The 16,953-nt window shown below is 41.0% G+C and overlaps 1 protein-coding gene across 1 annotated transcript in view; it reads left to right on the top strand.

Annotated features, from left to right (window-relative positions):
• The window catches only part of si:ch211-272n13.3 (ankyrin repeat domain-containing protein 26), a 111,757-nt gene that overhangs the window by 73,386 nt on the left and 21,418 nt on the right, over positions 1-16,953 (top strand). Inside the window, exons 31-39 of the mRNA XM_041837611.2 lie at positions 1,101-1,285; positions 2,078-2,230; positions 2,942-3,117; positions 5,067-5,160; positions 5,575-5,601; positions 6,125-6,202; positions 6,477-6,611; positions 14,655-14,767; positions 16,190-16,310. Coding sequence (XP_041693545.2) covers positions 1,101-1,285; positions 2,078-2,230; positions 2,942-3,117; positions 5,067-5,160; positions 5,575-5,601; positions 6,125-6,202; positions 6,477-6,611; positions 14,655-14,767; positions 16,190-16,310 — 1,082 coding nt within the window. The remainder of the gene's footprint in view (positions 1-1,100; positions 1,286-2,077; positions 2,231-2,941; positions 3,118-5,066; positions 5,161-5,574; positions 5,602-6,124; positions 6,203-6,476; positions 6,612-14,654; positions 14,768-16,189; positions 16,311-16,953) is intronic.

Here is a 16,953-nt window from a genome sequence, read left to right as displayed (position 1 = left end):
AGTTATTAATTGCACTTTGGATGGTGTAAAAAGCAGACGTTGACTTTCCCTTTGAGCATGGTAAAGTTATTAATTGCACTTTGGATGGTGTATCAATACACCCAGTCATTACAAAGATACAGGCGTCCTTCCTAACTCAGTTGCCAGAGAGGAAGGAAACCGCTCATGGAGTTCACCATGAGGCCAATGGTGACTTTAAAACAGTTATAGAGTTTAATGGCTGTGATAGGAGAAAACTGAGTATGCATCAACAACATTGTAGTTACTCCACAATACCAACCTAATTGACAGAGTGAAAAGAAGGAAGCCTGTACAGAATACAAATATTCCAAAACATGCATCCTGTTTGCAACAATGCACTAAAGTCCTTTCAGCAGGACAATAACCTAAAACACAAGGCCAAATCTACACTGGAGTTGCTTACCAAGAAGACAGTGAATGTTCCTGAGTGGCTGAGTTACAGTTTTGACTTAAATCTACTTGAAAAATCTATGGCAAGACCTGAAAATGGTTGTCTAGCAATGATCCATTTTGAAAAGAATAATGGGCAAATTTTGCCTAATCCAGGTGTGGAAAGCTCTTAAAGACTTACCCAGAAAGACTCAGATGTAACCGCTGCCAAAGGTGCTTCTACAGTGTTGACTCAGGGGTGAGAATATTTTCGTAAAATAGATATTTCAGTATTTTATTTTCAATAAATTTGAAAAGATTTCAAAAAAAATTTCACTTTGTCATTATCGGGATCGATGAGAAATAAATCATAATAAATCCTATCATAGTAAATGGGTATGAATACTTTCTGAATGCTCTATTGTTTTGGCTGCTGTATGTTGACTATGCTGGTGACACATTCAAGTTCCCATTTGGCACCCACTTGGATGATGCACGGCAACCATTTGTGCCAGAACACTCACCACACACAGCTAGCATGGTGGAGAGTTGAGGAAAGATATATGCCAATTAGGAATGAGGGGGGTGATTAGGTGGCCATGATAAAAATGAGGCCATGTTGGGTTGGGAATTTAGCCAGGGCACCAGTGTTAACACCCCTACTCTTACGATGAGTGCCATGGGATTAATAAAGTTTATTCAATTCAAAGGGATGGTGAAGGAGAAGGCGGTGACGGACGCCCAGGAGCGCTTTGGCGACATGCTGGCTAAGCTGCGCTCGGACGGTGAGGAGCATGTGCAGCTGGTAGAGGAGAGGAGCAAGGAGCTGGCCACCAAGGCCGCCGACCTCCGCGACCAGGTCTACAAGCTGGAGGAGGAGAAGAACGACAGAGAGGTGTGATATAGGGGTAGGGGTGGGGAGCATTCAGCAAGGCACAACATTGTGGAATGGTTTAAATTATAATGTAGAACAAAGGCTCTTTCTCAGTTAATCTTTCCTGGGTCTTCGCATCCTCTCTCCTCACATTAAAAAGGTATTGGAGAAGAAGAATGGGTGAGACCTTAGACATTCCTCCTACAATACAGTTGAGAAGGATGCAAGGAGATAGGATTCAAGGAATCACAGAAAGATGCTTTGAGGTAGAGCCCTAAAAAATGCATCCTTCCTTCCTTCATTGAAGTAATCACTGATTAGACATTAGATTTGGTGAACGCAAGGCCTCCAACACATGGATTTCACCTGTCCAGTCATTTCTAATCAGTGATTACTTAAAGAAAGGGAGGAAGGATGCAATTTGAAAGAATTTGAACAGGGCCCAGGATAGAGAACAGGGTGGCATTCAGCAGGGCACTACGCTGTGGAACGTACAGATACATATTTAATGTAGAACAAACATGCCTCTGACATATAGAATAAGGAATCACGTCACCTCTATAACAGCCACTACAAACAGAAGCTAACTTTAGCCACTGTTAGCTGCAAGTCAAAGAGCACCTTCAACCTACGCTTCTCATGATGTGCTAGTGTAGCCTTGTGGCGCTTCCCATCCTCCCTTTTTCTACTACGTAAGAGGATTAGCTTGTCTTAATCACCCCCCGCGCGCTCTCTCTACCAGCCTGGAAAAGTTCAGTCTCTCTCTGTTTAAAATAAAAACGTTGTCTCGCTCGACTTTTCCATGGCCCACAGACCGGTTTAAGGCAGCTGCAGCAAGAACTCGCCGACTCGCTGAAGAAGCTGTCGATGAGCGAGGCTTCCCTGGAGGTGAATACACGCTACCGCAATGACCTGGAGGAGGAGAAGGCGCGACTGCTCAAGGACATGGACCGCCTTAAGGGGAAGGTGGGTGGAGTCGGGTGAAATTGCCCCAAGACTCTGATCTGGGATCAGTTTAGCATTTACCCTGCAAAAGGTTCAGGTTAGGATCAGGGGATGGGAAGATTATCCTAGATCAGGGGAAATGTCACCCTGGTGAAGGAATGTTGGAAGCATTATAGAAGTAGACTCAAGTTTAATGATAGGTGGAATTCTAGTAATTATATTTCTAAAGGAGCCATATTGGTAGGAGTAGGACAGCGCCTCCCTGTGGCAGTTTATGGTATCTACAGTCTCTCCAAGGTAGACTGGCTTTTGGTGGATACTGTGGCATCAATCAAGCTGCTTAACCGGTCTTAGATTAGACAGCTCACTAGTGAAGTTGGATTTTTTGTGTACGGCTGGCTACTGACAGGGTTAGGGTTACGGTAAGAACTATGGTTCAATGTATAGGTTAACAGATGGTCACAATGACGCTAATGACCTGAGATTGACCTGCTGGAAGACGGCCGTATGACCGCTTGACCTCGGGCCTGTTCAGGAGGGTGCGACGTTACAGAATGTTTAGATAGAAAAGTATTGTATAGAATAGAAAATCATGCTATCTCTATTTGTTTCATTTATATCTGAATGTTCAGATATAAATATATTGTGCAGAACAAATGTGATTGTCAAGTAGAATAGGGAATCATGTTAGCTCTGTATTACATTTCTATCTGTGAACTTGCTACCTCACAGCTGGAGGAGAGCGAGGACCAGTACGTTCAGGCGGAGCGGCGTATCAAAGCTCTGAAGAGCAGTCTGGATGAGAAGGAGCGAGAGGTGGTCGCCACCTCTCAGAAACTGCAGGAGGTGCTGTCTGCCTTCGCAGGCTCAGACACCACCATTAAACAGCTGGAGGAGGCTGTGCAGAGGTACACACGTGCATGCACACGCACACACAAAAGCATGCAGGAACACAGGCACGCTTGTACTTACACACACAGGCAAACAGAAAAGTACTCTCACACACACTCATAAAAGCGCGCGCACACACACACTGTCAGTCACCAATTTAAGGTTGTATGAAATTGAATCTGTCATTTTTTTGGGGGGGGGGCAACATTAGACTGTTATAAAACTGTTTCTGAATATGACTATACAGTGGGGGAAAAAAGTATTTAGTCAGCCACCAATTGTGCAAGTTCTCCCACTTAAAAAGATGAGAGAGGCCTGTAATTTTCATCATAGGTACACGTCAACTATGACAGACAAATTGAGAAATGTTTTTCCAGAAAATCACATTGTAGGATTTTTTATGAATTTATTTGCAAATTATGGTGGAAAATAAGTATTTGGTCACCTACAAACAAGCAAGATTTCTGGCTCTCACAGACCTGTAACTTCTTCTTTAAGAGGCTCCTCTGTCCTCCACTCGTTACCTGTATTAATGGCACCTGTTTGAACTTGTTATCAGTATAAAAGACACCTGTCCACAACCTCAAACAGTCACACTCCAAACTCCACTATGGCCAAGACCAAAGAGCTGTCAAAGGACACCAGTAACAAAATTGTAGACCTGCACCAGGCTGGGAAGACTGAATCTGCAATAGGTAAGCAGATTGGTTTGAAGAAATCAACTGTGGGAGCAATTATTAGGAAATGGAAGACATACAAGACCACTGATAATCTCCCTCGATCTGGGGCTCCACGCAAGATCTCACCCCGTGGGGTCAAAATGATCACAAGAACGGTGAGCAAAAATCCCAGAACCACACGGGGGGACCTAGTGAATGACCTGCAGAGAGCTTGGACCAAAGTAACAAAGCCTACCATCAGTAACACACTACGCCGCCAGGGACTCAAATCCTGCAGTGCCAGACGTGTCCCCCTGCTTAAGCCAGTACATGTCCTTGCCCGTCTGAAGTTTGCTAGAGTGCATTTGAATGATCCAGAAGAGGATTGGGAGAATGTCATATGGTCAGATGAAACCAAAATAGAACTTTTTGGTAAAAACTCAACTCGTCGTGTTTGGAGGACAAAGAATGCTGAGTTGCATCCAAAGAACACCATACCTACTGTGAAGCATGGGGGTGGAAACATCATGCTTTGGGGCTGTTTTTCTGAAAAGGGACCAGGACGACTGATCCGTGTAAAGGAAAGAATGAATGGGGCCATGTATCGTGAGATTTTGAGTGAAAACCTCCTTCCATCAGCAAGGGCATTGAAGATGAAACGTGGCTGGGTCTTTCAGCATGACAATGATCCCAAACACACCGCCCGGGCAACGAAGGAGTGGCTTCGTAAGAAGCATTTCAAGGTCCTGGAGTGGCCTAGCCAGTCTCCAGATCTCAACCCCATAGAACATCTTTGGAGGGGAGTTGAAAGTCCGTGTTGCCCAGCGACAGCCCCAAAACATCACTGCTCTAGAGGAGATCTGCATGGAGGAATGGGCCAAAATACCAGCAACAGTGTGTGAAAACCTTGTGAAGACTTACAGAAAATGTTTGACCTGTGTCATTGCCAACAAAGGGTATATAACAAAGTATTGAGAAACTTTTGTTATTGACCAAATACTTATTTTCCACCATAATTTGCAAATAAATTCATAAAAAATCCTACAGTGTGATTTTCTGGATTATTTTTTCTCATTTTGTCTGTCATAGTTGACGTGTACATATGATGAAAATTACAGGCCTCTCATCTTTTTAAGTGGGAGAACTTGCACAATTGGTGGCTGACTAAATACTTTTTTCCCCACTGTAACTATAGGAATGTGAACTTTGTGACTGTAGTGCTCCTGTAAGTCGCTCTGGATAAGAGCGTCTGCTAAATGACTAAAATGTAAAATGTAAAATGTAGTATTAATGTTGTGTGACTGCAGATTGGAGATTGAGAATGCCAGGCTGGAGGCAGCAGCAAAGCAGCAGACCAACAGGATCGAGGCACTGCAGAAAGGAGTCCAAGACTCTGCCATGGTGAGTCTAGTCAGTCTGCATCCTAACTTATTCATCCCCCAGTCAGTTTTCCATATTGTCTTTGGTTCCCATGCATAGGGCTGGGAAAAAGCACCATGTTTAGATATAAGGTGGCATGTTAAAGGGATATTTCAGAGAATGTATGTATTCATATTGTTTCCTTACCTTGAAAGTAGTCTATGTACAAGGGGAGACTGCTTTTCAAGGTAAAGAAACATTGAGTAACTTTGCAGAACTATACTTTAGTGCTGATTTAATCTTTATAAGCCCAGGCCGTCTTTTTGTGGTCTTACAAATGCGATGTCATGAAATGATAATTTACTGTAGACGAGTTACTGTTATACAGGGGATATTAGGGTAAATTATTTGTAATTAAATTAATATTGACTTTAAAGGTATTCAATCTCTTCACAGCCATCTGACTCTGCAGCAGAAGGAGGGGTTGGTATTTCAGACATAGTAGCTGTATATGTTTCTTTGCGTTTGATTCTCCTCTCTGGTCTGAAGAAAGTTCCCCTCAAATGGACGAATAAATTAATGATCAAGACTCCCTACACTTTAGCCACTGCTTTTAAATTTGATAGTCCTTTTGGGCACAATATTTCTACGCCAGAAATTCAAAGACATTGCATGAATGAGTTGTTTTCATAAATGTCTGAGTTTCCTTCTGGTTGTGTTGTTTTTGATTGGTGGTGGTCTCTCTGCAAGTCGGAGATCTTTCGATCTCTTTCTATCTCCCTATTCCAGTATATCATCTTGGTGTGTGGTTTGGGACCCATTTTTTGTTTCTATCTAGAGCTGCATGGTGTTAAATCCTTTAGATTGAAGAGTTTTTTTTTTCCTTGTGTGTTTTCGGGATTGATTCTTCCTCGGGGACAATAAAGTTGATCCTATCCTATTAGAATGAGTAGCCACATCACTTATCCACTCGTTGCATCACTTTCTTCTACTCTTCAACCCTCAGGTCAGGAACCGTCTGGAGGACTTGGTGACTGGCCTGCAGTGCAGCAAGATGACCCTGGAGGACCAGCTCAGTCAGGAGGTTGGTTGATTACTTTAATACTTGCTCGGTTTACATTTGTATTGTATCACCATCGTCTAAAGAGGCTTCCACATACCTCGCCGTTATTTGCACTGATATGTCAACGCTGCAAAAATATTAACTCAATATGTCAGGTGCCCCACAATATATCTTTACGAGTTCAGCTTTACGAATTCAGAGACGGGAAGAGGGAGAGTTTTAGTTTTTAGTCATTAGATGGACCACTAACATTTGGCTCTACATTAGTAACGTAACCCTACCCCTCTACCCTCAGGTGCAGAAGCAAAGCATGCTGTCCCATAACGCCCAGGACTCCCATGCGCTGTGGGAGGAGGAGCTGAAGAGCCGGTCCAAGCTGGGTCTGCGCCTGGCCGAGCTGGAGAAGGAGAAAGGAGAGCTCAGCAGCCAGGTGACCAATCAAGACGACCACTGGCACACACACACGCATAGCTGGCCATTAACACCTCAACTGTGAACATAAAAAGCACTGCCTTAAACTAAGGCCCTGTTCAGAAACAATCCCCAGCTTCTATCCCCTTGGCACTTAATGCAGATCTAAATTGGAGTTATAGTGAATGTTTTCTAACGTCTAACGTCACAATACTAAGGTCTTAATTCAACAGGCCATATAGACAAAGAGCCTCAGATAAAGGGATCTACCATAGGGATTCACCTATACACATTGGTCCCCGGTTCAAATGTTTAAGATATGAGTGAATTGGTCTGTGAGACCCCAAACCGATCCAAATGTAGCATGCATCGGTCAGAAACTTGATTCAAACATTATGAATCGCCGGTTCACTAAAATGTTTTGCTCAAATTACAATCCAAAAATACCTAATCTTTTGCGACAACTGCATCCTCTCCTTCAGTGTCGAACTAATCATGTAATTGTGTTGACAGTCATTGATCTACAAGTCATTTTGCATGTCGAACAACCGCAGCAAAGCTGACCAACAAGCGGTTATTCCTGATCTTGCATATCTGTCCGTCCCCTTCAGCATTCAAATGTTTGTAAAATTGCTTGTGCAATATTAGGCTTTATTAGTTTAGTGACAACCAATGTGATTTGCCAGGTAATTTTTTTATCAAATGCCAGTGGAGACAACTCTCATGTGGCTATAGCCTATATGCTGATCGGGGGGGCGCTTACATAAGATTGTATTTCTATTGTTCAGGTTTACCATCAGCAATAGCTTTGCTAGAAAAAATCTATATATATGGTCAATTTTAGATATAAAGGGTAAAGTTAATAATTGTATAACGAGTACAGCAATCAGTTTTGCTACCCGCACTGCATGGTCGAAGCGGGGGAAGAAGAGAAGCTCACTCAGTTTGTCAAAACTTCCAAAAGGTCTAAACCACGGATGGGCAACTTACACAAGGTGCAATTTCGAAATTTGGTTGTGCATCAGCAGTCACTGAATTAGCCAGCAATTTTTTTTTGAGATTGGTAAATTAGCATGGTCGAATTACTGACTGGGGTGGGGCTCATTTGATCATCAGTTAGTATATTAAAAACTGCAAACTTTTGCCTCCACCGTATGGCAAAATATGTAGAATTGCAGGAAATTAGCTGTAAAACTGCACATTTTTCTCTCCAACGCTTGGCAAAATTAGTAGAAAAGCATGAAATTAGAAATTTGCGAACCACTGCATCCCCTCATGATGAGTATCGTTTTTTTTTGTGGCCCCCACCTCCATCAAAGTTGTGCTATATATTCATTGTTTAAGATAAATATTGATGCATTACTAGCTCTAACACTTAATCTGCAAAAATGACAATTTGATTAGTGGGTGATTGTGATTTCAGATCAAAAGTGGGGGGGGACAAAAAGCAAACATTGCCCCCCTAACTGATAGTGGGTTGGTATAGGCCCAGTTTCCCTTATGGCTCAGCTCCGGTGCCTACATACGCCATAGACATATACATAATTTACACTATCGGTGTGAATGTTTAAACGTTAAAACATTTAAACAAAATTGGGATCCTTAACGTTAAGAAAAATCCATAACCCCCACAAAATGTAAATCCGTGCAGCTGGCTCGCATGCTCTCTCTGCGCTAAGGATACGAGTCTGTGTTCAGCCTTTCGGTCTGTTGCGTGTATAATATCCTAGCCTATTCATTGATGATAGGCCCTACTTTACTGAGGTTGCGAAACATTGCAAGCCAAGAAATTGCGAAATACAACATTCTATTGCGAGATACAGCTTTTGATTGCAGATAGATAGGTCTAGTGCACGGTTCTGAATCCATCTGCCTGGTGGCCTACCTGCCTATACAGTGCCCCTCCCCCTCTCTCCGTCCCTCGCTAGCTTGCTATGAATGATTTGAGTTTTTGATTAGTTGCCGTACTTCCAAGAACACAGTCTCTTCATTTACAAAAAATACAGAATCTTAGGAGTCGATTCCTAGCGGAAGATGTTTTCTTTCTACTAAATGTCTTGGGAAGTCACAGTAATGAAAAAAATGTCATAGTATTTTTTTTAGGAAAGTGTGGTCTGCGCGCAGGCAGGCAGGGTCGTCACTAGTTACCACAGCCACAAAGTCAGAAGGCCCACCTACTCATCCAATCAGATGAGGGGGTTTGATGACGCGTATGCCGGCTTGCAGTTCGTGGGAAAAGACCAATCAGATGAGGGAGTGTGATGACGCGTATGCCAACCGGCTTGCAGGAGCAGACGAGAGACATGCATTTATTTTATCTAGTGATCCATCAATGATTTGCTTATTTATTAGCTATAATAAAACCAATCGTTATAAATGCAAAGTGGTAATCGGATGTCTTATTCAAACTCAGCTTGCAAGCTTATTATGTTTTCCCTTACTTACATACTTACTTGTCTTAACTCAAAATTGGTTTACTCCAATAGCTTTATTGTTTTTAAAATGGCATGTAGACAAACAAATGACACATCTAGATTTTAGAATGATATATTTGTAATCCAGTAAAATGTACAGTTTCACAGAAATTGCATATTTTTTTATTTGGCTGATTTTGGGTTGATTTAAGATTAAAACTTTAACCCTGTTACTTTACTTGGCACTTAATATAGTCATTTATTTAAGTTAACATAGCCTTGCAGTCCACCTTTTTGGTAGTTGTACCAGTTTCCGTCTCTGCAAAAACATGGTCTTCAAGCTATGGAACATGTAATAATATATTGGCCCATCCACCCCCCTCTTCGAAGGACAAAGGTAACTGTTTTACATTTTTGTTGCATATACATTATTCATACACTTTACATACATGCTTTTATACACAGTATTACATGATATGAATAGTTTGATATACATACTCTTGCAAAAAGTTCCATGGGATCTTTAGTGACCAGAGTTGGGATACCTGTTTAAAGTCCCATTTTCTTCGATTTTATTGAGGAACATTCATTTTACATTTTAGTCATTTAGCAGACGCTCTTATCCAGAGCGACTTACAGGAGCAATTAGGGTTAAGTGCCTTGCTCAAGGGCACATCGACAGATGTTTTACCTAGTCGGCTCGGGGATTAGAACCAGCAACCTTTTGGTTACTGGCACAACGCTCTTAACCACTAAGCTACCTGCCGCCCAACATTCCATTGTACTTCAACATTATTAAAATGCAATGAATGTTTTAAAGTGTATGGTATAAATGACAGTGATCTCTTTGAACGTACTTCTTTCTTGTTCCTTTCAGCAGCATATTTCTCTTTGGCTTTTCTTTGTCTGTCTGTATTTCCCCTGGTGGCATTCATACATCTTTGTGCCCACAACTTCAAAGGGAACTTTTTCTCTCTCAACTGAGTTTTTTTTTTTTTTCTGCCAAGGTCAAGAATATGATATGTTACTATTAGAATGAAAGGCTTTTAGGGAAATTAACAAAGTTTCTCTATCAAATAGAATAACTCCTCTGTGCTTGGAATGGAATCCCTTATATTAGCAAGCTAGCTCATTTTAGATGAGCGTAGCAAAAGTCTAGGGAGTCGACCCACACTGCCAGCAGCATCAATAAATGAAGGATATTGTCAAGAATGCTGTAGGTGGGTGTAGTGGTGGAATCAAGCGCAGGACACCGAAGTATAGTCCAAAATACTTTAGTTCAACTTCCAACAAGGAAAATACGAACAAAACTTGCCCGAAGGCGAAACTACGCACGAAGGCGACACAAACAAAAGGCGCACTAAACATGTGCGTAAACGCTCCAACACAGTGGAGTGAAACTCAACCGAGCGAAAGCAAAACAAGCACAATAACGACAGAAATAATCGCACACAAACACAGACACACCCAACGAGACTTTAAATAGAACACTAATGAGGACTAACTAGACACAGGTGTACAACATCAAGACCAAACCAAACGAACATGAAACATAGATCGGTGGCAGCTAGTACTCCGGGGACGACGACCGCCGATGCCTGCCCGAACCAGGAGGAGGAGCAGCCTCGGCCGAAACCGTGACAGATATTTACTGTATGTGACCTTAAAAACAGCCTATAACAAATTCCAAAAACACTTTTCTTTGTGTTTCAATGTGTAGCATTATAAAACTTTATAGCCTATTATTTTATTGGTTTTTACTGTCCTAAAATAATAATTGGCCACCTCAAGGTTCAGCTGTCAGAGATTTGAGCACTGCATGTAATAATAATAATAATAATAATAATAATAATAATGCCATTTAGCAGACGCTTTTATCCAAAGCGACTTACAGTCATGCGTGCATACATTTTTTTTGTGTATGGGTGGTCCCGGGGATCGAACCCACTACCTTGGCGTTACAAGCGCCGTGCTCTACCAGCTGAGCTACAGAGGACCACCTATAGGCTTAGGAGTCTACTGTATGATATTAATATTTAAAAAATTCATATAAAGAAAGAGAAGCTTAGGCCTAGCCACAGAGAGGGAGGGAGGGAGAGAGAGAGATATGCTGGCAGGATTGCTACAACACCGACATGCATTTCATTATCCTTGTCAGATAGGCTAGCCTACTGCATCTGCTATACAGATATAGGCTTGCAGAAGGAGGCTAATTTGGTAGTTTTCGATCATAATATTTTTTTTATAAAGATAAGCATTGTATTGTAAGATTATAAGAGTAACTCTGATAGGCCTGAAAGAGTCTTCCTCACCTCAAGTTCAACTGTCAGTCAGCTCGAGCGCTGGTGCGCAATGCCCTCATATCATAGGCCTGCAGTGCATCTGACATCACTCATCAAGGTCAAAACAATAGAATACAGTACAAGAGCACAAGATTGGATAGTGGTAGAGGTTCCAATGGTGGCTTCTGATTTAGGGAGAGCTGCATTTGGTTTTTATGCTTTTACAGATGTGGAATGTGTTGCAGACGAGACTCAGGCTTCAATGCCTGTTGCCCTTTAGGGAATTTAAAACATTAGTGGGGAATGCTCTAAGTGAAGATTGTGTTAGTTTGTTATGATAATCTTTTGTAAGTATTTGTTAGTATTTTATTGTGTTTTCTATTGATGTTTGTGTTGTGCTGGGCTCATTTGAAAAATTGACTTTGTCTCATTTGAAAAATGGACTTGGTCTCAATATGACACACTGTTAAAATAAAGGTTAATTAAAAAAAAAATGTACCACAACTAACCTTCACAAAAGTTTTTTAACTTTATTAGGGTACTATCAAAAGTAAGAAAATACGAGCAGGATATTATATTGTGGCAAACACAACATAACAGTGTTTGTGCACATTCATTGTTTCATAACTTCATTGTGTGAATTGTTTGCGTTTGATTGTTAGTGTATATCAATTCCCCATTACATATATCACCAGTAGTACATTTACTGTTAATTGCTATAATTTCTCATCTACAATGTTTGTTACTTTGGTTACGGTAATTATTTTAACGCATTCAATCTTTTTTTTCCAGTCTTCCCGTTCTCATTGTCTGAGTGGACACATTGTTTGCAGAGTGCACAACCTATGCTACACTTGTGAGAAACACGTTTTGGTTTATTTAATTCCATTTACGAGTTTTGTCAATTTAGTCATTGTCTTTTGTTTGGAGCGCTCCTGTCAATGTTGAATAAGGTCTATAAGGCTACCTGAAAAATCTTTCCAGCTATCTCCCTTTCGATAACTACTCAGCGTGAAAGCGAAAAATGCTCTGATCCAGTGGAAACGTCATAAAATAGGCCTACCTGATTACTTCTTATCAGTGCTTGACTTGGACTGAAATAGCTTCCGGTACTCATTTTGGGTGCTGGTACTGTTTATATTTAGGTGCAGGAGCTCCACAATACTTTTGAGCTAATATTCTTCTATAAGAGGAACAGGAGCTCAAGCAGTAGAAAATGTGAGGTGCCGGTACTCTGCTCCGTTGAGTTCCTGCCAAAGTCAAACACTGCATCTTATCCCTTGCACAAATAGCCTACAGCTGTGTCTGTTCCGAGCTCACTGGCGCGGGAAACTCTTTTGAGGGCCCAGAATATTTTATACAATGTTGCAAGTTCGCTAGCACAAGCTTCGGGTTGGACCCAGTTAATAGTTGATACGTTTCAAGTTCGTTGCAGACAGGCCATGTGTAGCCAATGTGATTTATACAATCTTTATTTTTATCAGGATATTTTCTACCTGCAGGCTGCAATGTTTTTATTTGTTGGCTTTATGTAGGTTATTTTTACATATTTGGCAATAGAAGTTACTTTTTAGGTTTGTATCATTTTCATTTAGATTTGGATAGAATTTTGATTAACCACATGACAATTATTTTGAGATATGAAGACTAATAAATTAAATAAAACTGTTTCATGAAAATGTGCATATGAAAACCATAACTGGGACGTAGATCGGTAGAATTTGTAAGATAAATTGGCATTCAACATGAGAAAGGTTGCCGACTCCTCGTGTAGCCTATTAACGACAACTTCAGGAGAGTAATGGCAGAATCTGCGAAAAGCCAGTAGGAGCGGGAGGAGAATAGTTGGGTCAGGTTACGTTTTTTTCTTCTGGTTAACTAGATCTCTGGCACCCTCGTTGAGGCATTTGTCGTATTTCATCAAACCGTAAGCTTGAAGCATCAGACAAGCTCAATGCGTATAGTTCGTCAAAGCGTACCTACACCCATACCCACACATGCAGTCAGAGCCGGCCCTAGCCTTTTGGGGGGCCCTATGCTAAATTATGTTCCCCCCCACCTTGCAAGCAAAGCACAGCGAAGAGAGTTAATTTCATGCAATTCTACACATTTTGCCATGGGGCGTAGAGAAAACGTTAAAGTTTTAAAGCAAGTTTGCTGCAATACTACACATTTTGCCATGGCCAGAGAGAAGATATTGTCATTTTATAACACATTTCATACAATTTTACTCATTTTGCCGTGTGGCGGAGAGTAAAATGAGCAGTTTTACAGCTAATTTCCTGCAATTATAAACATTTTGCAATGAAGTGGAGTTTTGGGCGGTATCCACATTCTCATACCTTCATACCGACCTTGTGCCATACCGGGATATCCGGTAATACCAGTACTGAACACCACAGGCTCTATTTTCAACTAAATTAGCAAAACAAATGCACAACTGCAGAGCATTTAGCACATTTTAGACAGTTAACTTAATAGTTATAAGATATTTAGCAGCAAACATTTAGTTGTAAATTCTGTAATTAGATCACCTGGCGCATGCTGCACAACAGTGAGTGACTCACAAGGCTCCGGTCTCTTGTCGTTGTGTGCTTGTAAACAAACACCACGTGACTGGGGACTACCGTAAGCTTAATAATAATGTGACGGATGAAATGAAGAACGCAATATACTTTATATCCTAAAGTATTGCACAAGTTCACTGCAGTTATTTACTAAAGTAGCTATAAATATTAAAAAGTATTAAAAAAGTCAAAGAAATAGTTTCAACAGTATTAAAAAACCATCCCGTGGCTATTTTCCAAATACCCCTGTATATGGGATACCGCCCAAGCCTAGTGGAGTAATTTTTTGGTGTAGTTTTTAATATGATATCTGATGTTCTTTTGGGGGCCCCCTAGTCGGTATTTCAACCATGATTACTACAAGTTTAGATAGATAGCTGCTAGACTAACTTACCAATCTAAAAATGTTTAGCTTGGCTAATTGAGTGACTGTCAGTGACTGACATAATGAGAGAAACTGCTGATGCACAACCAAATTTAGAAATTGCACCTTGTGTATTCTACTATTCTAACTTCAAAGAACTGGACAGTTGCCCATCCCTGCTCTAATCAAACCGAATCACACCGAATCATTTCAAACTAAAACGTATGGTATCGGAGCCCATGTATCTAGATACATATCGAATCGTCTTGAAAAGGAAAGATGCACATCCGTAATCTACCGCGTTACACTGTATGGGTGTGTGAAGACAGTTCTTTATTGTTGACAGGTCAAATCTGTTCTTAATTGACTATCCTGTATGAAGATGAAAAATAAAATACTTCAGTATTTCATCCCTGTTTGTCCTGTGTGTTGCAGATGGAGCTAGAGAAGAAAAAGGCCAAGAAGATAGCGGAGCAGAAAAAGTCTGTGGACACCAGACTGGACCAGGAGATGACGAGAAACACAGAACTACAGAAAGAAATGTACAGGTGACAGTCCAACCTCCCTTCTTCACAGCACCCCCCTCACAGTGGCAGAGCAACCTCTCCATGTCTGTTACCACCATAGTTCTACTATAGAGCCCAGTTGGAGTAGACCCAGCCCATTCATCCCCGGCTTCACCAACCTTTGGTCTGGTGCCCCTCTCTGTGGGTGTGATGTGAGTTAGATGCGACTAATTTGTGGGTATGGGTTTGTGTTGTGAGTTAGCCTATGCCTTATTATGGTGTGTTTATGAGTTAGATGTGTCTTGTTGTCTATGGGTTTGTGTTATGATTATGTGTCTTGTTGTGTTTATGGATGATTGTGAGTTAGATGTGTCTTGTTGTGTCTATGGGTTTGTGTTGTGAGTTGGTGTCTTGTTGTGTTTGGATGATGTGAGTTAGATGTGCTTTGTGTCTATGTGTTTGTGTTGTGAGTTAGATGTGTCTATGGGTTTGTGATATGATTTATGTGTCTTGTTGTGTCTGGGTTTGTGAGTTAAATGTGCCGTGTTGTGTCTATGGATAGGTTGTTTGAGTTAGATGTGGGTGTTTTTGTCCATCAGTGGTGTGATGTCTGTTTCGGTGTTCGATCAATCAGACTGATGTAGTGCATCTGGGTCGTTCCATGAAATGAGTGCCTTTTGATATTTTAAGTAGAAATTGTGCACAGATAAGCTTGTTATATTAAATTTAGTACACTTTAATATAGACCACATGGAAAATTCAATAACACAAATGTTTAATATGAATAAAGAATTGCTAAAGTGCTAAAATTCAGCATTTTGACATGTCCCTCTGTGTAACCTCTGTGACTTCTAGGAAGATTTTAACCCACTTAACCCCAAAATGTATCGAAGTTTTCACTATCATTGTAAAGCATTGACAGTCATTTCTGACTATTATTATTTATTTAATGTAATTAGTGGTATCAAAAAACCTGTTCCTTATTTTAAGGTTAACCCTGTTACTCTTGTTTTAATACGGTGAAACTATTCCTTTATTTTTATTTTTGGCCATTTTCTGGTGTTTTGTGGTGGAAAACGGAGTGGGTCGAACATAATACGTCAACCCTGTTGCCCTGTTACAGGCTATAATTTCTTTGCACATAACAAGCTTCCATTCCCCCCGTCACAAGGGGATTTATGGCTGATTTTAAGATGAAATCGTCAACCTGTTACAGTCAATGCTGTTACTTTACTTGGCACTTAATAATATAGTAATTTTTTTATTTAACCTCTTGAGATGGGAAAACGTGTTTTTTATTAAGTTGAACGTGTTCTTTATGACAATGTTAAAATTAAGTGAAACAATAATTTTTTTTCTTCTCCATGTTACCAATTGGGTACTCAAGGCACCCAATTGGTGGAACGACCCATCTGTCATTAACATTATATGTGTGTATCTGTCTCTGTGTGGGGTGTTGTACAGGCTGCGGACCCTGGTGAAGACGGCTAAGAAGAAGCTGCGGGAGCAGGACGGTGCCGGGGCTGAGTTTGGATCGCCCATGAGCAGCATGACTGAGGCTGCCATCGGCAGGATGAAGGAAAAGGTACTATGCCCAATTGATCCTGAAACTGTACCGAATTGCACCCTATTCCCTATAAAGTGCACTACTACTTCACTTCCAAGGGCGCTGCACTGCTGCTGACTCGAATCTGTGCTCCTCCGGAAATGTGTGCAAATCTACATCATTCAATAAGTGAAGTACTAGTGCACTATATAGGGAATAGGGTGCCACTACTAAGTAGTGCACTATGTAGAGAATAGGGTGCCATTTGGGACGCAGTTGAAGGCTCGTCGAGTTCAGTTTTGACACACACACAAGCTCCTTATCGTCCTCTTATTTGACGCCTTATCTATCTTTCACACATCTCATGTTCTACAATGTCCTGGGTCGTGTTTATTAGGAGCCGCAACAGATTTAAATTTTTTACGTTTTGCAACGTAAAACAAAAATGTGTATTTCTTATTAGATAAGTCCAGGTAGTCCTCCCTGTTTCAGGTTGTTTTATTCTGTTTGGTACCTAATTAACACAACCCTGTACTTCATACAGCTCCGGGGTCAAGTTTCCCCTAGGTATAGATCTAGGATCACCTTCCACTCCCCCAATCTGGAAAATGCAAAACTGATCCAAGATCAGCATTTAGGGGCAACTTCACCCTACACCACTTCATACACATCCTCTCGTCAT

Source organism: Coregonus clupeaformis, chromosome 19 (genome assembly GCF_020615455.1).
Source record: "Coregonus clupeaformis isolate EN_2021a chromosome 19, ASM2061545v1, whole genome shotgun sequence".
Lineage (NCBI taxonomy): Eukaryota > Metazoa > Chordata > Actinopteri > Salmoniformes > Salmonidae > Coregonus > Coregonus clupeaformis.
This window is presented reverse-complemented; position numbering and strand designations above follow the sequence as displayed.